Source organism: Cryptotermes secundus, unplaced genomic scaffold (genome assembly GCF_002891405.2).
Source record: "Cryptotermes secundus unplaced genomic scaffold, Csec_1.0 scaffold1768, whole genome shotgun sequence".
Taxonomy (NCBI): Eukaryota; Metazoa; Arthropoda; class Insecta; order Blattodea; family Kalotermitidae; genus Cryptotermes; species Cryptotermes secundus.
Window position 1 is genome coordinate 194,000 of NW_019724619.1, and position 27,986 is coordinate 221,985.

At 39.4% G+C, this 27,986-nt stretch overlaps 1 protein-coding gene across 2 annotated transcripts; it reads right to left on the bottom strand.

Moving 5' to 3' along the window:
• Positions 1 to 119: 119 nt before the first annotated feature.
• On the bottom strand, positions 120 to 27,555 carry LOC111862575 (glutamate receptor ionotropic, delta-1). Of its 2 annotated transcripts, none has more exons than XM_023848079.2 (11): positions 27,382 to 27,555; positions 24,747 to 24,907; positions 18,819 to 19,094; positions 16,940 to 17,146; positions 15,120 to 15,235; positions 13,004 to 13,174; positions 12,436 to 12,662; positions 11,879 to 12,087; positions 8,091 to 8,362; positions 5,534 to 5,731; positions 120 to 3,530 (listed from the first exon to the last, which is right to left on the bottom strand). In XM_023848079.2, the coding sequence occupies exons 1-11, from the start codon at positions 27,536 to 27,538 to the stop codon at positions 3,473 to 3,475; spliced, it is 2,052 nt and encodes a 683-aa protein (XP_023703847.2). In that variant the 5' UTR covers positions 27,539 to 27,555; the 3' UTR covers positions 120 to 3,472. The 2 variants fall into 2 exon arrangements, with proteins under 2 accessions (XP_023703847.2, XP_033606612.1); XM_033750721.1 differs by having other exon boundaries at positions 18,777 to 19,094.
• Between the last annotated feature and the right edge of the window lie 431 nt (positions 27,556 to 27,986).

Consider the following 27,986-nt stretch of genomic DNA (forward strand, 5'->3'; position numbering starts at 1 on the left):
TTTGTATAATTATAAATCTTAAAAAAAATATCTGACTTTTGTTAATACATTCATTGCCAGTCCTAATACCCAATAGTTTAAGTTTACCACATGTTAGTGCCAAACCTATCAAGTGACTGTTTCCACTGTATACATAAATGTGATAATGCTGCATTTTCATAATGAACAAAAGTGAGATTCAGGATGATGTTAAGAGGTCACGTGAAAGCTCTTTTATTTTGTAAAATACAAAATACCTTTAACATTTACATTTATGATTTACTTAATCTGCCTCTTGGTCATCCATGTCTCGAGTATTACCTTGTATGGAATTTTGGTTCTGAGGCATCTACAATATTTAAATATTCTGAACATGATTATTGAAGAATTAATTTAGAAGTTTTTTTCAATTGCTACCCTTCAGCTGTAAACATTTTTCTTCCCAGCATCTGAGAATGTATTTGCCCTTATTCTTATTATGTTCATATACTTGCACTGTTTTATTGAAACATCAGTGAATTAAATTTCTTCTTTACACATGTTCACTAAACAAACCACAATAGCTAAGCTTCACACAATTAAAGAACTTAACAATTTTTAACCATTTCCTTTTGCATAGCCACACGGTAGCAAAGCCACTTTCTAACACCCTCTTCTTTTGTCTTCTTCCTTCCCACCCACTCCTTGTCTATGAATGAATGAATGTTTAAGGGGTGGGCCTTCTTGGCCCTTGCACCGCAACCAGAGTGATCTATTGTGCCTACTCCTTGTCTATAGTTGAGTGCCACGTGATCTCACAACCATGTCGAAAATACTGGGAGTGATGTATGGATGGAAACAGGAATATTGTTTAGAGTGTGAGCATGAGGATCCCACTCAGCTTAATGGGCCTTGCTCTTATGAGAGAGGGTTCACTGAAGAAGTCACTGGACCACACTGTACTAGTGAAACAAGGATCTTATATTATTTTTAACAGCACTACACGATATTACACAAATCAGCCCTTCTAGGTTGATATTTGGTTACAGCACTGACATATTCTTCTAGATGAAGGAGACTGTTTTCACAACTTCTCTGGTACAAAACTGTACTGTTCACCACTAGCCAGCGAGCCTCAGCAATGCAAACAATACCAGCGCCATCCAAAATCAACCTTTAAATACTCTTGAATGACATAATACTTCCAGAACCTTCCACATTGAGATCTTTCTTGAAATATCCACTCTGTTTTACAGATTGAGAATGTTCTGGAAGTTTCTTTAGTTTGGCTGGTTGGAGGAGTAACTGATACACATACCATGCCAGTTATCATGGGATTGTCTCGAGTTTCAGTAGTCCTTATCTAAACATTCATTGCTACATATTCTCAAAATAGTTACTGCAAAACAGTATAAGTCACTTTTAGTACAAAAATGTTATTAAGTCCTAAATATTAATAAAAATTAAAATTTATGTTGTGGCTGGTAATATTTAAGAATGATGCCGAAAGGTAATGATCAATTACAAAGTCTTGTGGATAAACCCATCCCTTCACCAAAGCAATTTGTAGCAATGTTCTGCCTGGTAATTGTAACTCTTATTGTTTCTAAGAGTATTAGTGTTACAAAAATGTTGGCTCAAATCTTTTGTGTCCTTTAACATGTCTTGTTCCTTTACCTTTCCCTTCATATTATTAAAAGATACTGCTCACAAAGAGGCAAATTATTGCATATTATTATTATTAAAGTGGTTGTGACATTAGCTGCAGGAGTAGCTACAGGATTCAGTGCCCTGAAGCACAAGGGCAGTATAAAACTCTGCCTATAATAGTCTTGGTTCAGACTAGTAGGAGGGATCAAGTGAAGTAAGAATCACTCATTCTGAGAATTGAATAAGATTATCCCCCATAAATACCTAGTGTATGCATCCCACCCTCAAGTGTACACAAAAGGGACGTAAGAATCCAGCTTGGTTGTACTAATACTTGGATGTTCAATGGATATAGGTCCCATGAAGAAAATGAATGGTTTGCGCTAGTTAGGAAACATAAAGAAATAAAGGATATCAGTTTACAGATTATGCCAAGTGATGATTAGGATGAATGATCCTTACTCTCTTCTAGATAAAAACCATCACCACTGTTATGAATCAAATCTCTTCCTTTCTTCTTTAACCTATTTTACTCATTTTGAAAAAATAAAAGTAGGCTTATGAGATCACCTTGCTCTTGATGTATCTGTGTGCGCCTGTATGTGTAGCCCCCACTATAAACTTTTGAATGCCTGAAACAATCTTAATGAAAGTTGGTACATATGTTATGGCACCTGAGCTCATGTGTACCTCATAAATCCCTCCCATCAGTAGGTGTGTCTTATGTGCATCCCCCCCATTGTTGCTAGGCAACAGCTCTGTAAACTTATTCCTGTGGCAAGGAATGCACTCAACAACAGAATTGTTGGATGCATTGTTTTCTGTGTAGTCTGTCGCATCTAAGGAGAGTCTGTGGGTCTCTCTGTATATCCTCCTACTGCTGCAACAGCTCAGCAAGCACATTCCATTTTCTATGCAGTTCATGTCGTATCAAAGAAAGGCAAGCAATTAGTTCTTCTGAGAAATTCCAGTTTTCTTTACACCCATACCTTCAAATGATAATTTGAAACAACTGTATTCCAAACAGCTCTTGGCAAGGGACCATGTTCTGACCCCAGTTTGGACAGTGAAGAAACCCAGTGTAGAACTGCTGCGACAGTGAATGAGGACCATGGCTATAGATCTCTCCAGAAGTAATGAGCAGAGTATTTAAGAATGGGTGAAAGTGATGCAATGGTTGATGGAAGGTTGAGGATGAAGTCTGGAATGTTTACAATGAACATGAGAGTATGAAAAGTGAATGTAAGGTAAAAGATGGGAATTGTGAAGACACAGGAGCTGAGACAGATAATTAGAACGGTAAACAGAGTGAGAATGGTGAGGCTGAATGAAGACCTATGGCTTCAACAAATAACTGACTCAATAAAGAACACTTGTAACATGTTTTCTAATGTTTAATTTTAGTCACACATTTGGAGTAAGGGCATGAAATTAATTCATAAAACTACCTTCTATGTGCATACTCACGTGCAGAATTATCTTCCATTCAGGTAAACATACTGTTCTTATGCTAACGTATTCTAATATATTGTTCGTGTAATTTTATATGCTAAATTCCACATGCGTGATATTTCGTGATTGCAGCTGCTTTATAATGTGTATTGGCAATACATTAATATTAAATTATAACTGTCATCATAATCTCATCTTTTTCAACATGCTTTTCAGATATTATGCAGATAGCATGGAAACTACATGTTAACTGATACATATATACTGTATTATTTTAGAAAATGGTATACATTTCCAATCAGGAACTAGGATAAATGTTCTGAATTATGAACTGGAAATTATTTGATCCAGTTTCACTGATTCCAGAATATCTTTGGTTTTATTATATTGGGATCTGTTGTAGAAGGTTCCTTTAGCGATGTACATGTTTTTGGTGCAGAATAAAGCAAAACTTGGAAATGATGAGAGATCTGTAAAAGGCAGTAATGCTTAAAATTAATGTTACATATTCCCATAATGTTTACAGTACATTCAACTAGTGTTCTGAAGGTGCATATTGTTTATTATACAGGGTAATGTCACTGTTATAATGAACTATGGAGGATTAGGCTTTATCATCTGCTTGTAAACCATTTAAGTGCTGTTGGCCCCTTCATTTTTTTCTCAGGAGTCAAGGATTTCTTTACACAAATTATTTGTATTACAGTGCCTGCTTTGGTATTTTATTGTTCTTCATGTGATATGTGTATTGTATCCAGGTTTTTGGTAGTCTTTTCACTATTTAATTTCTTCTTGTGTTTGTACAGAGGGGTCCAAAAAAATGTACTCTCTTTGATAGTCAATATCTTTGGAACAAAATGACATGTAGTTACAATTCTTGTGGAGAGAGAGAGAGTGAGTCATTGTATGTGTTTGAAGTGACCACCATCAGCGGCTAAACAGCATCGATGCCGCCGAACTGCTGAGCGAACTATGGCTATCAGTGTGTCCAGTGTGATGGCTGCACACGACGCTTCGATGAATTCTCGTAGCGCGTTCAGTGTAGCTGGCTTTTGTCGATAAACTTCATCCTTCAAGGTTCCCCATAGGTAGAAGTCGAGAGGTGATAGGTCTGGAGTCTGTGGTGGGTACTCAATAGCACCTCTTCGACCTATTCATCGTCCAGGTAGAGTGTCATCCAAGTATGCCCTGACATCTCGATGGTAGTGAGGTGGAGCACCATCTTGTAGGTAAAATTTCTCATCTCCAAACAGTTCTTGAATGGCAGAGAAAATCGTTGTCTGAAGCATATCGAGATACACCTGACCAGTTACAGTACCTTCAAAGAAGAAAGGACCAATCAAACCGCGCGATGACAGACCACACCACACATTAACACCCGGTAGATTCACTTCCTTGCCCACGTGAACGTGTGGATTAGAGGAGCCCAATACACACAATTGTGGCGGTTAACAGTACCGTTCATTTTGAATTGCGCCTCATCAGACCAGATAACTTTCTCTGCAAACTCCCCATCCTGGACTTGTTACTATCCGTGGTCGCCCAGATCTTTGCTTATGCACATCATGAACAGTACCGTCGGCTTCAAATTTATCCCGAATACAGGCAATTGTCTGACACAGTGGCTGAGTTCCAAACTCATTCTGCCATTGTCATTGTACCTCTTTAATGTTTTCGTACTTCCATTACCACTTCAATACAGCCTTGCATTGCTCAAAGAACAACCTTTCAGCCATTGTTGCTGCTGTCTTCTGCTCACAGTGCGCATGCGGCGTGACACTCACGTGACTCATGTGACCTTTGTTATCTGTTGAGAAAACATTACACTACACTACTGCGCAAGATTGTAACTACATATCATTTTGTTCCAAAGATATTGACTATCAAAGAGTGAGTACATTTTTTTGGACCTCCCTGTATTTAATTGATTATGTAATCTTGTACTACCTAGTAGATATCACAAAAAGCAATGGCCTTGATATTTAAAATTTTATCTTCTCTGCCCTAGACATTTGAGAAGTGTTTTTATGAGTGAAAGTAATGGCACTGTTTGTAACATAATATGTGGGGTTTCTTTGTCAAGAACAAGAGAATGCCATTGTTAGCTTCTTTGCAAGCTACATATCTCAGCATAGCATGCATCAGTTGCTGGTAAAAAGATAATTTCACCAAGTTCATGATAGAAGAATATCCTGTAAAGGACGCAGCTGAATTGTGCCAAGGCAGTGGAAAGGCAAGTTTTCAGTTTAAGCATTTTTAAATGACTTGACTTCCCATGAATGCTACCGCTTGGTCAGTTAGAGTGTACCAGTTGTAATAAATAGCACTAAGAATCAGCTGTAAAGCAGTGTAGTAAATGTGAAATTTGAAAATGACTGCCATAACTTCATAAATTTGATCAATATTTAAAAGAAAACACATTCATTAACCAATTTATTGTTACAGCTTCAAATGTATGAAATTAGTTACTGACCTGTGGAAGTACAAGACTTCCAGGAGCAGGATTACCACTGCGAGAGCAGTGCCATATTGAAGCACCATCATTGCTGGGTAAAATTCTATCATACCGACACTCACAAAACCTCCTGCATTACTAACACATTTTGCTTTCTGTGGCATCCAAATTTTGAATAGCCGATCTAGAAGCCCAACATTTCGATACCAGACCACCCTGAAATGGTATTAGAAACTTTATCATATGTAATGCAATGCTCTAAATTTACATGCTAAAATATTCATTTCACTACCTGGCATGATTACATGGACATTCTGTACTTTTCTCAGTCCCTTTAGGTGATTGTCAAACAGAGCACAATAGCCATCTTCCAGTTCCTTACCTGTTCTCCACAAAGCCATTTTTAAGACAACAGTTGCTCAGCAAGTCAAAAATTTCTCTGCCCTTGTGCAGCTTGAAGGTGCATTAAGTCTACTGGTTACCATGAGCATGTCCCTATCCTAACTGAATTGAATTGAATTTATTTGCATTCCATAGATCCTAAGTAGGTTAATACCTCTGGATATAGAACAAGTCAAAATAATACCTACTGGTACAAGTAATTTTATCTTAAACTAATAGAGCTTAATTCTTCTATTTACATTGAGGTATTCATCTACAGAGTAGAAGGAATGAGCATGCAGATATTTCTTTAGCTCTGATTTAAAATGTTTAGTATAATTACTCAAGTTTTTGATACTTTGTGGGAGACTATTGTACACTTTTATGCCAGAAAAGTAGACTCCTTTTTGATATAGTGATAAGTTTGATGAAGGTAGATGGAAGTTATATTTTTGTCTAGTATTCCTGTTATGGATATTGGAATTTAATTAAAATTTATTTTTGTTGTACACAACAAATAAGAGAAGCGATAGTATGTATTGTGATTGAAGAGGCAGAATTTTTAATTTCTTAAATAAATCTCTACATGAATCTCTACTTCTACGTCCTGTAATGATTCTAATTATATTCTTTTGAATCCAGTTTACATTCTCACTCCTTATTTATAAGTACATTTTAATATTAATATTGTCTATATATATATGCATTAGTTTCCCAAGTGGATTCTTCTGTTTAAATTTCCTTACTAAAATTTGATATACATGCCTCATGCATGTACATGTCTTCCCATTTTATCTTTTTTTTACTTGTTCACCCTAATTAAGTTATGATCTAATCATCATGTTCTGATCCCCTTTGATGCAGTTGAAGTATATTTGTTACATAAGGTAAAAATCACTCAAATTTTGGCAGAGGCATACTGAATTTCTCAAAATGTTTTAGTTTCTCATAATCCTCACACCCTAAATTTAATATTTATGAAACTTCAAATGAAAGATTACATTTTGCTGTGTGGGATTGTTGATGTTCTAAAAGACAACCACATAAATCTGTAACAATTGTCTATATTAAATTGTATAAATTGAATGTACAGAATAGCTGCGAAGCTATGTGGAATGTCGAAAGTTGGCTGGCCCGTGAGTGTGCTGGTAGAATTTGCTCCTTTGCAGTAGACCAAGTCTTTATGGCTATTCAGCTGGTTTGTCAGGCCGGTAATGTGATGCTGCATGCCCCTGTAGGAACAGCTGCCTATGGTGCAGTTCCTGAAGAGTTGCAGCAACTACGTTAGTTGCCTGGTCACAGAGCAAGGTTGCTGGAGAATTGCAGCAACTATGTTAGCTGCCTGGTTGCAGAGCATGGTTGCTGGAGAGTTGTGACAGCTACGTTAGCTGTCTAGTAGCAGAGCACGGTTGCTGGAGAGTTGCAGCAGCTGTCTTTGGTGCAGTGAACAGCTGATGACTCTGATGACTGATCGCTCTGAACTGAATGTGATCACTGATGATTGCGAGCTTTGGGCTCTGCCTTTTATACAATGCTTGCTGGGCAGAGCTTAAACTTGCAGTTGTGATTGTGAGTGCTGATTGGCTAGCATGTGCTATGATGTAAAGGTGGGCTGGAGAGCGAGTGCTGTATAAATATGAGTGTTGAGTGTTGTCTGTTAGACTGGCGAAACCGCGTGTTAGTATGTGGGATGTTCCCACAGCTGAAACCTAAAACTGAACACTACGCTCTGTTATCATACTTTTGTTCATAGCTTCTGTAATGCTGATGTATCATGTTCAGAAGCTATTCAACCTTGAGTGAGATGGCACAATGAATATTGTAACTAGTATCACAACTGACAATAACTGCTTTTATGATACTAATAAGGCATCATTAGTACATGCCTGTGGCCACCTAGTATTTAACTTGTAACCTTCAAAATCTTCCAGAACAACTTATTTTACACCAGGTCAATATTTCTTGATGAAGTGGTTTAGGCACTAGTGCTAGTACAGTAAGCTACTGTAAATATGTAGAAAAGGCTGCTGTTAGCCAGTTCATCCTGAAGATGAAGACTAAAATATCTGAAACATCAGTATATCAGTTCCTCAAAGTGTGTCATCATCACGTAAAATATGAAAACATCAGTCTCAATAATCACTATGAAAATCATGGGGATCAATAATACGTTTTTAGGTACTGAAGTTCTTACCTTTGGCTGAAGTACTCTCTGAGAAATGAACCTTTGGTAGTAGCAATGGTGCACATTGGTGCTGGAAACAGGTTGATTTCTTTAAGATCACACTTTTCATGCTCCTCATATGTCTCACTCATGAACTTGTATGCAAAAGCAGAGTCCACCTGGAAGGCATGCATTGGCTTCTTTATGTCAGCCATGCCGACTTCTGCATGCTGGTATGCTTTCTCTCCCAGAGGTTCAATCTTGCAACGATAGAACTCCCGAAGTTCGGGGTCTGTGGTTTCCTATATGCAAAATTTAGGAAACAAAACAAAATACTCTGAAAAACCTCAAGAATGCAGACCACCAAGCAGACCAGGCATTGTTGGGAGGATGATAATGAAATGAGTAACAGAAAAATAGGTTATAAAGTTGCTAAGCTGCTCATGCCAAAGCCCACATGTAGACTTTTATGAACTTGGTGATGAACCCCAGGTTACACCACAAGAAGTATTATCATGAGCAGCTGAATAATAATCTACTGCTCAATGAAGATTCTATTAGTAAAGCATACCAAGAACTGTCCTTCCTGCCACAGAATTATAGGATAATGGAACAAAACAGTGTAACAGATACTCTCAAACATACTGGACACCTTGCCTGTCCTGTTACTGAAAAGACCAACTGTTATACGAGTACTAGGATTCACACATGAAGGTAGTTATGTGGTAGCTTGTCAAGCTGTGAGAAACAGAGCTATGAGGTTGCAGTATTACTAGAAGTTCCACTTGAATTTCACTGGCCTAAGCCCAATATCATGTGCTTGGTAATGTGTTATTGCTACATGATAACACTGTTCACATGCCCACTTTTTTCCATCTCTCACTTCAAATAATTAAACACCTTGTAAACTAAGTCTCCAGACTGCCTGCAAAATATGACTACAGTGAAAACACGATTTAAAGTTGGATTTGAACATTAAAAGGAGGAAAACCTTGAATGGAGGGATTTTAACACTGACATCATTGACTTCAAATCTTTGAAATTGAATGATAAATGACAAAACATCTCCAACTGGGGAACATTAATTCAATGGTTTTGGAGTTTCCAATATTAGAGAGAACAGAATGTCACTAAAATAAAACTAATACAAGAAACACTTCATACTCATGAAACAATTCATATGAAACCATAAGAGAAAGTCACTGAAGAATGAGACTGGTTTACTTGACTCTCATCATGTGACCATACATGCTTTCAAGTAACTAGCAGCAAACAACCATGTTATTTAAATTAGGCACAGTTGAGAGTAACCTTTTCAGTTTGAGATTAGAACTGGGAAAAATTTCAAGAATTTTCTCTAGCAGACCAATTATTCACTCCAATAATTTACAACATGGGCACTTTTCAAAATACGAGTACACTGAATTGTATTACATGCATCCAGTACAAGAATTCCTTCTTTTCTAGGCAATGCTCTTCGTCTTTTCTTCCAGACAACTTGTATCCAGTCCTTCATCAGTTCACTTAGTTATTTATCCATTAGTTAGATACCTGATTGTAATATAATAAGTATTAGTCTAATGGGTACCTGTGCCTTAGACTCAGTTTTGAAACACATGGTGATAGTTACATGCTGTTTGCCAATTCTGTCATTACAGTCACATATTCACTGCCTGATAATTTTATAACAACAGATTTTGCACCTATGACATCAAACAGTGTAATTTGTTGGCAGTAGAAACACCTGGAATTAATCGACATTGCCTTGAAGTGTGATGGTTAACTTCTTTACAAATCGAAGAACTTTTCTATAAAGAAAACTTGTTTCTCTTCATGATTTGTACATGCCAATCCACATAAACAAAGATTTTCATACAGTATTGGCAATGTTCTGGTTTTTTGCTGTTTCGACCTTCAGGTGTTTGCCTCAGTAGACACTGAATTTTCTTGCTGCTTCACAGTTGTTTGTTTGTTCTGCATATATAAACAACATAGCCTTAAAATACAAGTCATACCAGCAGTACCTCTCATGTTTCCACCTACTATTCACTTTTATACTAAAGCTTTTTTTCTTGATCTGCCATTTGAGGTTGAATGACAGATGTGCTGGCACAAACTCCCATGATATTGTAACTCAGTGAATTACCAATTTTATTTCATATATGTAATGGCACTTACAGCAACCTGGTGGAAGATCATGGTCTGTGATCTTCAAACATATTCTTGTGTCTCTCTTTTTCAATTGCTACTCTCATAGCAAGATACTGCAAACTGTGCAAGGAATACCCAAAAGCTCAAACGCGATTAAAAACATGTAATGAATAATGTATATAGCAGTCAAATTCATGATGATGACCCACAGTTTTGTAATGTTTAAAATGAAATAAAACTCTCCTTCCATTCAGGCAAATACAACACTGATACTTTCTGACATGACACTGTGTTGCAAAGCAGAAGCAGTTACATTAGGATAAAGTGTATGTGTGTGTGTGTGTGTGTGTGTGTAATTATAACAAGTGCCTTCTCACAAAGTTATAATAAAAACTTACACTTATTTATTATCTTTTTCTTCTTACATATTTTGACCACATGTCATCATCATCAGGTGAAAACACAAATTGCTTAAGTATAAATAGTCTGATTCTTTGTTAAAATATTAACATTAACATTGGTAAAATAAGTTGAATTGGTTGTATCTGAGCCAGTAAGTTCTTATTACAAACCTGTGAGACTCTTTGTGTAATATATATCCATAAAAAAACCAAACAGGATGCAACCCTACAAAATTTAAATCGAGGTTAAGAAGTTTGGCCTCAGATCTAAAAAATGAGCCATGCAGTGGCTCCGGTATGACATCATGGGCTTCCAGCCCCTTGATTGAGGTTCTTAAACTTATCCCCCACCCCCCCTCCATGTGGCACTGGATCACGTGGTGTTGCCCTCTCCCCTCCTTTCTACCCCTGGGAGCCTTGCTTGGAAGTTAATTTGAGTTCGGAGTTCAGTTCTGGTTATGGATCAATAGGGCTTTGCTCGCGGCGCCGAGCCAGCCGGAGCGACTGTCAAATTCCTGTTCGGCTGGGAGTCCAAATTTGGTTTCGGCAAGTACTGGGCTGGTTCGCGGCCGATGAGATCGCCCGTGGTCGCCCGTCATTGGGTTTGTAGGACGGCGGCGACTCGTACCAGTTTGGTTAAATCTGTTTTTATAATTTATATTGTGTATTTAATTTAGACTCAGCCTGTGGCCCGGCCATAATGTAGTAGTTATGTTTTCATGGAACCCAGGTAAATTGTTGCGCCAGTAAATATGGGCCATTCTGCCCGAGTTAGATGCCGCTGTGTGCGAGCATGTAAATGTGCAGTTAGTTCAGTTGTTCTGTTTAATTTCTGTTGTGTTTATTAAATTCTGTTATTTGTTAATATATTGATTGCCATCATTTGTAACTAGATTTACTTCGCTGCTAGCTTGGATCCCTTACTCTAACTTAGGGAGCGTGCGAGCACAGCACGAGAGCCATATGACGGATCAACGTTTCCCCCTCCGATTGAGGAAGGGTAGACGGAGCCGAAAGGTGCCAGAGAGTGACGGTGCTGTGGTAGCAGACCGTAAGACGGTACAAGTGGCACATATAGTACCAGAGTGGACAGACGGCACAAATGGTAGCAGAGCGAAAACGGCTCAGAGACTCAGATATGCCTACTTTAAATTCTGCAATAGGTAATAATTAAACAGTAATGATGTTCTTCGTTAAAATATGCCAATATATATACATCATTAGCAAGGCCTGTCCAAATATAAGAGATGAAGTGCATACTGGTACCTTCATAAAGACACCATTGTAAGTCTGATTCTCCACTCTAATAATCATGGGACTGTTGGTTAGGTCATGTATCGTCTTGAAGAACGTGCTGGGTGTCTGTAGCAGTGCCACAATGTTGGCAGAATATGACGTGAACAGGAACAGTGAAGACAGTGTGAGAAAAAACACTGTGATCCTCCCTGCCAGAGAAGTTGGTGTAACATGATAACCTGTCAATTAGATCTGTTGTTATTACATAAGCACTCCATACACTGTAAGAAGGGATGATCAGAAAGTAACAGGATTGCACTCATCTATCAGACATTGCTGTTTGAAATATGTAGTATATCAAATGTCCCATGCTTTAAGTTGGAATAAAGAGCTCATAGAGTGAAATAGCTCTCATTAATTTATAGTTATAATACGTACATGTAAAATATGTAAAATATTTTTCAGGTACACTCTTAAAATTGGTCATGGAAATTAAACCAATGGTCAGATACATAGTGACACATCGCTGTGGTAAAACAAAACCAGTTTAAACACTGGTGTTAATATAGTAGAATTTTTTCATCTACCTTGTTGGCAGATGGCTCCAAGCACAAGCGTAAACATGTCAGACCAACTTGCATGCACCATATCCTGCTCAATGTGTTGCCCCTCCATCCAAATGATCTGTATCCCCAGAGTGAAGACAGAAGAGAGACAGAGAGCAATGCAGCATAGCCACACTGACTTATCAAATGGGAGGATGAAGATGTTGCTCACTGTGGACAGACTTGGCTGCCGAAATATTGTTGTAGCCCTAATACACACATACACACACATTGACTGCGAGGATGAAAAGTAACTTTCAGTAATTGAATACTTTCTATTAAAATGGGAATCATAACTTAGAGGCAGTCTTCATTTTACATAAAAGAATCATATCAGAAGCTTAGAAGTCTGTGATGTTAACAGTGCACTATCATTGTTCTATAATATACATTTACATATGTCTATGCCCCTATCTGAAGATAAGAATGACGATATAAAGTATAGCTCTTATGAGGAAAAGGAGCTATACTTTATATTGTCATCCTTATCTTCAGATTTCAACTCCTGTAGCCCCCTTTTACAACATTTCACGTCCTGCACCTTGATTACCTGAGAGGGAATGTTGGTGCAGCATAACTGGTCACTCCAATTCGATCCTGACGAACAAAAATACCCGTTGTTGGAAACTCAATCTCTTCACGCTGCAGATATCCCATCACACCATTAAACGTTCCATTGGTGAGCCAGCCATAGCTGTCCAATTGGTGTGTAATCTCGAAACTTCTCAACACAATACAAATTACACGTACAGACAGAACAATATGGGTGGCTCAAGAAGGGCTGCAATTGAGTGACCCAAGGTATGAAATTGTACAGGGAGGTTCTTACCTTTGTTGACCAGTTCACAGCTTTGCACTTCATGGTGACTGGTGCACAGCTGCCTGAGAGATGCATGCGATTTTTGCTGATGAATTAGTATGCCTGATGGCTGATAACGTTTGGAATTAAGGTAAGTTATTGACTCTGTGGACAACATTACATTTCACAGCGAGCAGTGAGATTCTTGAGAGAGAATTTTTTATGATTTGTCAGCAGTGGGTGGCAGTTATCAGCTCCATTAGTCATTTGTTCTCAGTTACAATTAGTCAGCAGTGTGTTCAGTCAAGGTGAGATATACTTCAGAGAAATGTGTTTTTCTATACTGCACCTGTGTGTAATACGGATCTACTAGAAAGCATCAGCGAAAATTTCAATATAAATTTAGTGATGACAGAGGTCCCAGCAGACAAACAATTTACAGTTTGTTGGATAAACTTAGATCAACAGGGCTCATAATAGACAAGAAACAAAAACATAAGCGCCAAGTGCTTACTGAGAAAAGTTGGATGACATAGGAGCCAGACCTGAACATGCACTTAAAAAAATCACTAAAACATCTAGCCCAAGATATTGGAGTATCAGAGTCTAGTGAAAGAACGGCACTGCAATTGCTGAAGCTTAGACCCTACAAAACAGCAGTAATCCATGCCTTGCAGCCACGTGATCCAGTGTAGCAGGGTTCATTTTTGCAATTGGTTTCTGCAGTCTATTGTCAAAGGTGAGATGGAGCAGCAATTGATATTATTTTCTGATGAAATGTGGCTTCATTTCCAGGGATACATAAATAAGCAAAATAATGACTACTGGAGTTCACAGAATCCACATCTAACTCGCAAAGTCCAGCTTGATCCAGTGAAAGTTGGTGTCTGGTGTGCTGTAAGTGTAAGAACGATTGCTGGACCTCTGTTTTTTTTAACAAAACAATTATTTGTGAAAGACATGTACAGGTCATTTTGGGAAAATTTTTTCCAGAGTTGACAGAAGCAGAAAGACTATGGCTGGTTTCAGCAAGACTCAGTACTGCCCACACTGCACACATATCTATACATTGTTCATTATTGGTTATAAAGAAAAAGATAAACTCTTGAATTGAGCATGTAAGTACAACTGCCACCTTATCTCTTTCGGAACTGACTAGAGTTAGTGAACATATGAGGGGTAAGGTCAAGTAAGTAACCTGTCCACCTGCAGCGTTTCGAGGTTTTGTTATTTTGAACGCTCCATACATGTACTTGTATGTGTGTACATGTATATATAAAGAATAATTATTTTACTTATTGTTTTGTATGGGAGTGAAACTTGATATTCTACCACAAAAAAATAGATTGAGGGTGTCTGAGGTCATGGTGCTAAGGGGAATACTTGAACTTAGTAGGTAGTATGAGACAGTAAGCCGGAGAAGTTCATGGAGGTAGGCCTAGGCCCACTGGGGCTGTAGAGCCAAGGAAAAAAAATGAGACAGTAAGCTAGATAGAAATTGCATAAAGAGTTTCATAATTTGCGTTCTTCACCAAACATTGTTAAGATGATCAGTTCAAGAAGGGTGAGGTGCGCATGACATGTAGCCCAAAATTTTAACATCATCGGAATATATCAGAAACTGATGGGTCTCTTTCAATTCCAGTCATTCCTGATATTCTTGGACCTATCTGATGTATTCTAAGGCACAATTGAAATGGAATGGCATAAAACATATCGTTGTTAAATATTCCCAACCACTAATAATATTATGTTATGTCCTGTTAGATCTGCTCTTGGATACAGACATGAATTTTTAAATATGTGCATTTTGTATGACATGCACAACATAATTAGAGAGACCTGTAGCATTCAAATGGTTGTTTACCTGAAGTTCAGTTGGTCTCTCAGGTATCCAAATATTGGCCAATGTATCTTTGACCATTTGTCGACATGGCGTAAATTCAAGTCATCCCAGTCAGTAAACTGGTCAGGAAATAAGATCTGCAATGAGGGAAAATTGTGGTGTGTGTTAGGCCTGTGATGATGATGATGATGATGTTACATTGAGTGGGAGTTACATTGGCTTAATTCCTTCTGAACAAGGTTTAGCCTCCTCAGTCTTAAACACAGGTGAATGAAGCTGAGAGAGAGAGAGAGAGAGAGTTATAAGAGACTGAAGAGAACTCCACAATGAGGAATATTATAATTTGTACCCTTCACTGTTAATAAGGCATCTATTCAAGGAGGATATAGGGCTGCGTAACACAATAGGTGTGACAACAAAGGAGTAGCTTGTTTCTGTCACAAAATATAAACTTAGGAGACCTAAGCATAAATGAGAGGAGTGCACGCGGTAGTGTAGTTGGTTGAGGCACTATGCTACAAGCCAGAAGGTAGCGGGATCGAATCCCGATGAGGTCATTGGATTTTCTCCAATTTACCTAATTCTTCCAGCCGCACTATGGCCCTGGGGTCGACTCAGCCTCTAACAGAAATGAGTACCAGGAATATTCTTGGAATTTTCTTGGGGGTAAAGAGTGGCTGGTGCATAGGGCTGACAACCTTACCACCATCTATGAGCCGATTGTCTAGAAAATGTGGGAACCTCAACATCTCACAACCCTATGGGCCTCCATGGCCAGTTACAGTGATACATTTACTTTTACTTATATTAAAATTACTCTTAAAATAATATGATGTCTGGGTATGGATGGGATTAAACTGACTCAGGATGCAGACCACTGGTGGGCTCATGAACCCAGTTGTGAAGCACTGGGTTTCATAAAAGAGAAAAAATTGTTTGATTAGTTCAGTGACCATTGTCTTCTCAAAGAATATGCTGCTTCATGTAGTTACATTATGTTTTTCATGTTTTTTTATTTTCTTTTTTATTGCTAGTGGGGTGGGACTAAGTCCCTTGTACTGTGGCCACTTCTGGCCTATTGTACCAGCCCGAGATGATAGGTGAGGGTGATTATGGAGCAATTGATGGAATGAAGATTGAAAGGGGAAGCCGAAGTACTCAGAGAAAACCTGCCCCAATGCCACTTTGTCCACCACAAATCCCACTAGACCAGACCCGGAATCGAAACCCGGCCACCGCGGTGGGAAGCCAGCTACTAACTGCTTGAGCTATGGCGCGGCCCTTTTCTTGGTTTATATGACTTGTGTATAAACAGGAGTTATTCTCTTAAACATAATTCCCACTCAGTGTGGTTAAAAAGGTAAAACTACCTGTATCCCTGTAGCAGGCTGTGGGAGCCCATAGGGCTGTGAGACGTTGAGGCTCCCACATTTTCTAGGCAATCAGCGCATAGATGGCGTTGAGATTGTCAGCCTTATGCATCGGCCGCCCTTTAGGGCCCAGGAAGATTCCTGGTACTCATTTCTGTTAGAGAATGAGTCAACCCAAGGGCCATAATGCAGATGGAAGGATTAGATCATCTGAAAAATCCAGTGAACTCATTGGGAATCAAACCCATGGCGGTGCTTGGTGGAAGTTCAGATTTGATAAATTGTTGGATGTTTCATAACAAACCTCAAGATTATGTGTCTGAAACTGACCAAGATATTAATTCTTAAAATTTTGGAGTTCTTTCTTGATAATTCTGTATAGTTCAGACAATGGACAATGTCTCACATAATTACTTAGGAGTCAGTGTAAAGCACATTCAGAAATCCAACTGTTCAAATAGAAGAATGTACCACTGTAGCTGTCTTGAAGTGTGCACCATGCAGGTCAACTCTTCTTCGTGTTATGGGAGCTCTTCTGGCAAATAAAACCCTGAAGCATTCATCCTCTTCTTCATTTGACAGGAAAGCTACTCCTGAGATAGAAACATTCAAAGGCTGGACAGTGCTTGTCTTGTATACGTCCAACAATAAGACATCCGGTTCAACCATGGTGCCATTCTGAAAAAGCATCATGTTTTCTATGCATAAACAATACTTAAACATGAAGAAAGCAGTCTTCTGGGATTTGGCACCGTGTATATGTGGTGTTAACCGACGTTTCGGAGGAACGTATCGCCTCCATCTTCAGGGTAGAAGAAAAATATAAGAAATCTGCAAGCGAAGAGACCGTGAGAACCGGTAAAAGTAGACTGTGTGGAAATATACACAGCTATGTGAGAGCAGAGAGGGTAGGGGAAAGGGCAAGTATCCCGGTGGATATCGTCATATCTCCCACTGGGATATGACGCCAGATCCAGAAGGCCACACAGGCCATGACCAACCAACATAACAACCACCCCCCTCAGCTTACGGGTTAGTGCCCAGCCTTTAACCTTGCCTTTCTCTCCCCTACACAAAAACCATGCTTGTCCCAGCTCCCTTCCCCTACCCTTCCCACACTACTGCTTTCACTTGTATACTTGCCCTTCCCCCCTACCCTCTCTGCTCTCACATAGCTGTGTATATTTCCACACAGTCTGCTTTTACCAGTTCTCACGGTCTCCTCACTTGCAGATTTCTTATATTTTTTCTTCTACCCTGAAGATGGAGGCGATACGTTCCTCCGAAACATCGGTTAACACCACATATACACGGTGCCAAATCCCAGTAGACTGCTTTCTTCATAGTCACCGCCGTGAAAGCCTCAAATCTTACAATACTTAAACACCTTAATGCTAACTGCAGAAGTGGCATTAATTCTAGTTAGCTCATTTACAGTGTACTGGAACATCATGTACGTTGTGCATTTTGTAAGCTGCTACTTACTTAAAAGCTGGAAGAGGCAAAGGTATGTTAAGTTAGAGGAGACTTCATGGAAAGATAACATTAAAATAAATGTTAAAAAACAAAAGGTTAAGATGTGGATTGGATTCATCTTGTTCAGGATAGGTGCCAGTAGTTGTCTATTATGAGTAAATTTATGATCCTTCAGGGTGTAAAAATGATATGGACTTGCTAATCAACTTTGCAAGAAGGATTCTGCTCCATGGAGACTAAGTCAGCCAAAAATTCATTATTAAAATTAAGTTGCAGAGTACTCTTATTTGGGATCTAACGTTATGCAGTTTGATTGACGTTTACCAGCGCTAAGGGGGAAAGTGGATGAATATCTATTGGACAGCACTTCTCGAGGATTACCACCTCAGTGTGGAGATAAGCTTTGCGCACTCAATGACCCGGAGGGCTCTGCTGGTGAAAGTGCATATGGTCACCCATGCCAAACAGGCCAAAGGGCAGGGGCCAGACAAAATATAGTCCCTAGTCTTCTGGGCTGGGGTTTGAGTGTGTGGCTAACAACACAGACTCCGAAAAAATTACAGTTACAAAACCTCATGGAGGAGACAAGACACACAAAGGGTTGTAGCACCAGCAGAAAAGAAGAAAGAAATAATCTATAATTGAGATATTACATCTGTCTATTGAGCCATCTGCATGCTTCATCTCCAGACCTATTTATCATATATAAATTCAAGTTAGTGTTAAGGCCAATATTTAAGTTGTCACTGTGATTTAATTTGCACAGAGAAATATTCACAAGAAACTGTTGGGATTCCTTTCCAAAATCTGGTATGTTTAATGAGTGACTTACTGTTAATAAATTAAGTGGTGATTGCATATTCCTGTGACTAACTTGTAACTCCTCTGACTGCCTTGTTCCTCCATTCAGTTGCACCCACGTGACTTCACAATCTGCAAGAATTCTTAGGTTGGAGAGGACAGTTTTCCCAAACTTGGACAGGCTGTATGTAAAGTTGGTGTTGAAATGACTCTCCACATTTTTGTCCACACTGTACACCACATCATAGTTTGTATTATTGTCCTGCAGGACAGCAGCATCCTCAGACAGGCAACCACTCTCCAGGAGCAGCCAGAACTTTTGCAGGTTAAACAGCTTCTTCGATGATGCCTGAAATTGAATCTCTGTTGTCATATTAATATTTCCTTTACAGTTCATAGCTGTATGTTCCAAAACCTTTCATGGTTACTTAATCTGTCCCATTCTTTAATTTATTAATCTGATTAAGGATGAATGTACGAGGGGAAGTTAATAATTATCCGCAATGCAGTTGTATTTGTGTTTCTGTTGGCAGTACTGTCGTTTTGCGCAGCATCGCCATGCGTGGTTTTCTTGTCATTACTTCTGCACAGGTTTGATGTTGCTAGGTCAGTTCCATCGTTGCTGCCTTGCCGTTAATCATGGCTGCTCCGCATTCTGTTTGCACCAAAGAAGAGCAACGTTCAGTGATCCAGGTTTTGTGGTCGGAAGGTGTATCAGGGGCTGCAATCCATCAAAGACTTTCAGCGCAATACGGGAACAGTGTTTTGCCACAATGGAGTGTCTACAAATGGATTGAAAAATGAAAAAATGGTCGCACAAGTGTTACACATGAGGAAGGAGCCGGACGACCATCCACGGCCACAAATGAGGACAACATTGAGCGTGCACATGACATGGTTCTGTTAGACAGACGAGTGACTATTGATGAAGTGGCAAATCATCTGCAAATTAGTCATGGTTCTGCCTACGAAATCATCCACAACAGACTTGGGTTTTATAAAGTCTGTGCAAGATGGGTCCCAAAACAACTCACAGTGTTGCATAAACAAACGCGCTTGGACACCTGCCAACAAAATTTGGATCGCTATGGTAATGAACGTGACGTCTTCTTAGAACAATCACTGGTGACGAAACATGGATCCATCACTGCAAGCCAGAGAGTAAACGTCAGAGAATGGAATGGAAACATCCACAATCGCCCAGCAAGAAAAAGTTCAAAAGCCAACCATCCACAGGAAAACTGATGTTTACAATTTTTGGGACTCACAAGGCCCAGTACTGGAACATTATCAGGAGAGGGGCACAACAATAAACAGTGCTCGTTACAGTGAGATGCTTACTGACAGGCTAAAGCCTGCAATTCGAAGCAAACGCCGAGGACTACTGTCGAAAGGTGTTGTGTTGTTGCACGACAATGCCCATCCACATACTGCTGCCCACACTGCTGAAACCCTCCGGAAACTCAAGTTTGATGTAATGGCTCATCCTCCGTATAGTCCAGATCTCACCCCTTCTAACTACCATTTGTTTGGTCCACTCAAAGAAACATTAAGGGGCCATCAATTCACCTCGGACCAAGAGGTGAAGGAAGCGGTGAATGCGTGGCTCGCTGCTCAGCCGAAAAACTTCTTTTCTGAGGGCATCAGGAAGCTTGTGCAACGATGGACCAAGTGCATTGAAAAGCAAGGGGACTATGTTGAAAAATGATGTTAATGTAAGTTTTATATTTGTATTGAAATAAAATTTATAGCTACATTGCGAATAATTATTGACTTACCTATGTATTATTGTGATGAACAAATCAAAGGTGATGAGATGAGCAGGGCATGCAGCATATATGAGAGAGATCAGAACTACATAATTTCAGCCAGAAAAAAAAACCAAAGGGGAAAGACCACTTGGGCAGGGATCTCAGACATCACACTTTTGGAGGGATGGTACTGACTTTGAGAGCTGTCTTCTGTGTCCTCCCAGGATATATGGTGGGACACATATCTATGCAGCTTTTTGAAAGTTCTGGATTACCGCTTTACACACTTACTATTATTATTCAAGTACACTGTCAATAATGCAAGAATATTTTTTAAATATAAAAGACACCATATGAGTTGCTACAATAATAGACACAATTCTTCCTTATGCCAAATGGAATGAATTAGTTTATGGACCTTAGAATGTAATATTTCACCTCCTGCTTGAATAAATTCTGTCGGAATTTGATCACTACCTGGTAATTTATACCTTTTCAATTTTGCAATAGCAATTTCAACACCAGAAGGGCTAGGATCAGGTACTAACAGCTCAGTTGTATATATTTCTATGTGCCTAACATCACTGACTCTATGTAAATTCAATAACTGATGAAGTAGTTCTTCTACCTATTCAAAATATTGTGCGAATCTTCAAGCAGATCACCAGTCACCATTCTCATCCTTCACTCAGTTACTTCTAGGTTGGTAACCCCTCTTAGATTCATTTATTCCTCTATACAGGTCTCTTTATGTTCTTGTTTTTGCTGTTCATTGCAAGCTTATCAATTTTCCTTTCAGATATTCCCTCTTTTTATCCCTGAAATGCCTGCTGGTTTCACGTCTTATATTGTTCAGATTATCCCCATTTATTTCACTTGGATTCTGTAACCACTGCAATTTGACTTGTTTTCTTTGGTCTAATAATTTTGAACCATGGCTTATTCTTCTTCAGTTCATAATAACCTAGACTCTCCTTGGTAGAAATTTTTATATCCTCTCTGATAGTTTCCAAAGCTTTATTAACATCCAGCTCATCGTCTAAGTTTTCCAAAGCCATGAACCTATTAGAGATTTCAACGCGATACTCCTCTTTACCCTCTACCTCATTTAATTTCTTGAGATTGAACCTCTCCATATGAATTCTGTGCATTGTTTTTTACTCACTGTCAGTCTTTCCTTAACCATTGCCACCATCAGGTAGTAGTCAGTACCACAATCTGCTGCCCTGAATGATCGGACATAAAGTTCACTTGAGTGCCATCTCCCGTCTCTCAATATGGTCTATTTGATTTTGTGTCTTCACACCAGGAGATGTCCATGTAAATTTATGGATGTTACGATGTGGGAACATTGTACTTTTGCCAGTAATATTTTTTGATGTGGCAAAATTTGCAACTCTAACTCCATTATCAATACTAATTTTGTGCAGACTCTCATTCCCAATCGTTGGTTTGAAAATGTCTTCCCTACCTATTTTGGCATTGAAATCTCCTAAAAAAATTTTCATAGGGTACTTCGGGAATTCATCAAATACATGTTCTACGTAGTTCTTCATAGAACCTGTCCTTTATGTCTTCAATTTTATCTTCTGTTGAGGCATGAACATTCAGAACGATGATATCACACCAACACAGGGTGTTGAGGAGAATATTTGGACCGAAGAGAAATGAAGTGATGGGAAGTTTGAGAAAACTGCATGATGAGGGGCTTCATAACTTGTACTCTTCTCCAAGTATAATTGGAATGATCAAGTCAAGGTGGGCAGGCCATGTAACATGAATAGCGGAGAAGAGGAATGCATATAGGATATTGGTGGAAAAGCCAGATGGAAAGAGACCACTGGGTAGACCAAGTCATAGGTGGGTTGACAATATTAAAATGGATCTTAGAGAGATATGATAGGATGATATGGATTGGATTGATCTGGATCACGATAGGGACCAGTGGAGAGCTCTTGCGAACAAGGTAATAAACCTTCGGGTTCCATAAAATGCCGGAAAGCTCTTGAGTAGCTGCACAATTGGCGGCTTCTCAAGAAAGGCTCAGATCCATGAGTAAGTGAGTGAGTGTGCCAGCTAAAGAAAAACTACTGATTACTCTGAGGTAAGTAAAGTTTATATTTTTATTGATATACAAATTCTGAAGATGTCTAAGCAACTACGATACCACTACTAGACGTTTTTCCTTTACATTGTTTGTTAAAATCAAAATGATGATGATGATGATGATGATGGAAGGCAGAGATTGTCGAGGGCACAGTGCCTGCTAAATCAGCTGGCTCATTACTTCTTGAAACCAGCAGGAGCAATTAATTCCCTCTCAGAGGAGTTATATTAATTGAATTCAGCTGATGATTATAAAGGATGAGGTCTAAGCCAACTGCTGACTTTTATCACAAAGCATGGGTCAATATTGTCGTAGTTGTTTGCATTGTTTTAGCAGACATATTCTGAATTTTAATCCTAGCTGCACAAGAACGAATTAGCAGCCTCGTCAGCTTTTCATGCCATCTTATAAAACAAACGAATCACTGAAGCTCGTTACAGAACACTGTTTTCTAGGAATCCACGCGGCAACTCAATCGTAGGAAGACTGGCATGCTCCGTTGCCAGGAAATTGAGTTTCTCAGTCTCCCCGTGAGTTGCGCTGCTCCATTCACTAACATGTGTTCGATTCAGGGTGCTAACAATTCTCGGAAATCGCGATTGCGTTGCGGTTGCCAGTTTCCTTGGTGTGCGCCCAGCCTAATACTTTAAAATATTGTACGTGAAGACCGCACCAAAAACACATGTACATAAAGAATGACATACAAAAAGTATGATGGCCAAAAAAAAAAAGAATACAATAATAGTATTCTAGATATGATATACAACAACAAAACGACGTGCATGGAAGCACGAAAGACAAATGGACAGTGCAGTGGTCTCCCCACAAATTGAAAAGTTGCCTACTAATGGCCCACATGCGGCCAAAACATGTTGTAAAATTGGAAAAAACATTATGTAAAACGAAAAGACACTTTGAAGTATTCTGATAGTCACTTTTAGTGTGCAAATGTCTTAATGGAATTTTATGATATTTAATAACATTTTAAAATACTAAAGTTACACTTTTAGTGAAAAATATATTTTAGGTGTCTTTTATATTTAAAAATAATTGTTGCATTATTGACGGTGTACTTGAACAATAGGAATAATACCTCAATGCAACAGGATGCTAAAATATAATATTACGCACTTACGTCTGGATTACATTAATGAGGAGAACCCAAGCTTCTTCCCGCGCTTGCTGCTCTGAGTTTACTATGTATGCGATATTACTATCGTACTAAATTGTGAAGTCCGTGTATTTTGGACCAGCTAGTAATTTGGACGATTTGGAACTTTCGTATTTCAGAAACACCACGACAGATGGAATCACATTTCAGACAGTGTTTGCAGCGCCTCTGAAGGCTACGTTTGCTCCCCATTATTTATCGGTCTTTATCGTCTTTATTCTGTCGCCTGCAGCTCTGGCCGAATGAAAGAAAAGCGTTTACTGTGAAATCAATGGTTCTAGTGAAGGAACTATGCGTGCACAGAATTTCACGAGATTCTCTAATTTATTTGTAAGATTTTAGAACAGATACGGAATTACGCTAAATACGCTTCAGCTCCTACACTGCCAACACAGTCGGAGATGCGCACTTAACATGCGCTACTGCTTCACAAATTATGTCCATCCCTATATATTTTATCATTTTGTTAATAGAGCCATGATTTTACTTCCAGTTACTAGAAAAATTATTAAGCATTTTTCCGCCAACCCCCCCCCCCTCGGTCATCCCGAAAATCGTGAAATAGCTTAAGTGATAGAGAAGACAACGACTGCTCCCTTTATTTTGTTATGAAAATCATGGATCCCCACACTAGGGAGTCCTAAGTGTATGTGGAAGAATAATATTTAAACTTATCTTAGAGAAGCAGGGTACGAATGTGTCAAACTGGATTCATCTGGCTCGGGATTGCAATCAGTCTCGGACTCTTGTGAGTGTTGGATTCTCTTGACAAGCTCATCGATTATTAGCCCCTCAAGAAGGAGTTTACTACATGGGCTAGGTGAGGGATGGATTCGGATTAATACAAGTTATCGGGCCAACTAATAGCACATAATGATACTCCCTCCAGACCTATTCATCACAGGCATTTCCCTAGCTCGTGGATAGTAGTCGTGTTTTCAGTGCCCACATATCTGTACATCTGTAACTTACCTCAAACAAAGCGTCCCTGGAGTTCCTGCATGCTAGATCAACCAGCACTCCCACTCTGTAGTAGCTGTCCTGCTGTAGTATAGAGAGCAGTGCTGTCGGCACTGGAGCCAGGTTCGCACGAATCCCTGAATATGCCAGACTGCGAACCAGCTTACGTTCATCTGCATGTTTAGAATGTTTTGTTGTTCAGATAATAATGTGAACTCAGTTTCAACAGTTATTCGCGACTGTCGACATATTAGAAACAAAGCCACAAGTAGAGACTAAATTACGAATTTAATTTATGTTTAGTATACAACAGCATAACCTGCTCAGGCAACTTTTACACCGTTGCTGTTTTATATTTATATGCCACATATTTATATTTATTAATCGCCGGCTTCCCATCGCGCCGGACCAGGTTCGATCCCAGACCAAGTGGTATAGGATTTGTGGTCGACGAAATGGCTTAAGGATAGAGCGTCTCTGAATATTTCGGTTTCCGCTTCCAATTATCTTTCACCTACTGTCCAATATTGATCAGTCACCTTAACATCGACTCTGTTCAGAATGTCAAAAAGAAAGGTTACAAGCTTTAAAGGGTTATAGTACTCACTTAAACGAGCTATAAAGTTTCGGTCAACATATGTCCAGAAACCAGCGCCTTCTGAGATATGGGCGATGTTCGTGTGATCGCTACAGAAGATGCTCTGTTCGATTCCCATGTATTTCAATACAACATTCAGCTCTTCATCAAACAGAGGTACAAACTCTGTCGAAAATTCCTGGCTTCACTCGAATTCTGACAGACATTCTCTATTAATCGTACTTGCTGTAACACCAAAGTCTTTAGGTGTTCACGCAGCTAAAATTCCAGAGAACTGAGATCAGGAGATCGTGCAGGCCTCAGCGTGCTATCCAATGTTCACAAGAAGTCTGGTTTACGTGTTGCCTGACAGTGCCGTGAAAATGAGTTGATGCCCCATCATGCACGAACATTTTATGTTGTCACTGATGAAGAGCACCTGTTCCAGGAGTACTGGTAAATCATTCACCAAAATCCGATGGCACATTGCACCTGTTATTCTGTTAGGTAAGACAAACTGGTTTTAAGAATTTATCACTTAAGATACCCGCTTGAGATGCCACGGTGGTGCAGGGATTGTCGTCCGCCCAGGCATGTGTATTATGAAAGTTCGTAGTACCTTCCCTTGTGAATCCCACCTCGTCAGTGAGCAGGAGGTTAGCTCCAAACTGTATGTTTACACCATATTTTGCGTGACGCCACAGGCGAAACACCGCCCTTATACAATGGTCAGGAGGAGTGAGGACTTGCACCCGATGGAGTGCTCTGCGTAAAGCGACTGTTCATGGAGAATTCTCCAGATAAGGGGAACACCGATACATCCAGCAGCTGGAATTCTTCGCACACTGATCCTCGTCAGTAAGCGAACTTATCGAAAACTTGCCCGTATCTCAGCAGGCATTGCTTGCACGTCGACTGGGAATCTTTTGCTCATTTAAGTGAGTACTATACCCCCACCCATTTTTAACACCCTGTGTAGTCTCAATAGTAGCAGTGACGTTAAACTGCAGAATTAATTTAAACTTCCCAAAAATTTCTTTGGCTATTGATAGCGAAGTCGGTATAGCGACTGGCTACGGGCTGGAAGACCATGGGGTCGGAGTTCAAGTCCCGGTGGGGGGAGAATTTTCTCTTCTCCTATCCAATGGGTACCTGGGACTCTTTCCTGGGGTTAAAGCGGCCGGGGCGTGAAGCTGACCACTCACCTCCAACTAGTGCCGAGGTCAAGAAAACGTGGATCTATACATCCACTCCCCCATACGTTTTCATGGCATAGTGTTTAATTAGTTAAGCAGAGGGACGACTTTACCTTCAAACTAGCGAGTTGTGAGTGATTAAACCCTGTCATTCTTTAAGTCTGCTCTGACGAACATACCGACGCCTCTGGCGTATGTTTTCTTTTCTTGCTCCTTACAACACCACTGAAATATTCCCAAGTCAGGCTGTGGCACATTTGAATGCCTCACATTTGCCCTTGTGTTTAGTTTCCATATGTAACATACACTGTGTAGACTAGCATCTTATTTGTTGCTGGAGACTGCACGAAATCCGTGCAATGGCAGTAAATACAAAGCAGACGAAATTTTTATGGTGAAAAATATAAACATTTATAGCGGTGAAGTTCGCAATGGGCCTTCTGTGTTATGATACCGTGTAGTCTTGTATGTCGGTATCAGTGGTTCAGAGGAGCATACTGTCTCCAGCTGAGGGCTAGAAGACGTTAACCACCCATCAAAATTGGAGTTCTGGAAAGTCTCAGATTATAGCATTGAGCATCTGAGGCAGAGCGACAGAACACGCGAACCAAGAGGCCGCCCAATGCGGCACAATTTTGCAAATAAAAAGTTGTCTTTTGAATGTTGGAATTATAATTGCGACAAAATTGTTAGCAAATTTATATTTTTTTTTTTAACTGAAGGGGTGGGAGACAATGAAATTTCTCGTCTATTGGAAGGACATTTGGATTTGAGTTGGTCCTATCAATCACACCACTGTCCTCGCTAGGATAAAGATTCACGCAAATAAGTAATCTTATATCAAGAGACCAAAGTTGAAAACTTATATACTTACATTCTCCCCAACATACATATGCCGTCAGAAGCGAAATGCCCTTGGATTCATAAAATGAATTCACTAAATTTATTGTATCTTCATAAACACCCTTTGCTTCACCACAGATTATATGGCTTGCACATAAACACAGGAGGAATAGACAGCATAAATGCATAGCTACATTTGAATACTTCTTCCAACTTCATAAATATAGTTCGAAAGTATTCAGAAGGGACAAACATGTTCACTTAAATAAGCTCTACAGTAGTTTAAGGATGAGATGCGCCAATCTGTTGACACAAGCAAGCGAGGCATACAGTGTAAAATATTAAGCAAAGAAACTCGCATGTGGAAAAACGATTGAGTATATTATATAAGTGTGTACAAGGCATGAAAGGAGCCGACAAATGAAAGTAACACACACAACTACATAATCCATTTTGCAATCAACGCGTTACTCTTTAGCCGAGTGGAGACAACCACTGGCCCGTAGACCGAAGTCAGTTCGGGTAGTACGCGAATTCTGCAGATCATTATAGAAGAAGAGGAAGATGTACTCAGATTCTAAGTACAACCAAATAGTATTTCGGATAAAGTCTCTCAGATCTATATTTAGTATTAGT

Bases quoted from the DNA above. Each gene is read 5' to 3' on its own strand.
- LOC111862575 (XM_033750721.1), bottom strand. From the start codon at position 27,538: ATGCATTTATGCTGTCTATTCCTCCTGTGTTTATGTGCAAGCCATATA. The intron at 24,908-27,381 runs GTAAGTATATAA...CTAAACATGCAG, and splicing joins ATATGTATGTTGGGGAGAAT to ATGAACGTAAGCTGGTTCGC. The intron at 12,088-12,435 runs GTAGATGAAAAA...TCTAATTGACAG, and splicing joins TGGAGCCATCTGCCAACAAG to GTTATCATGTTACACCAACT.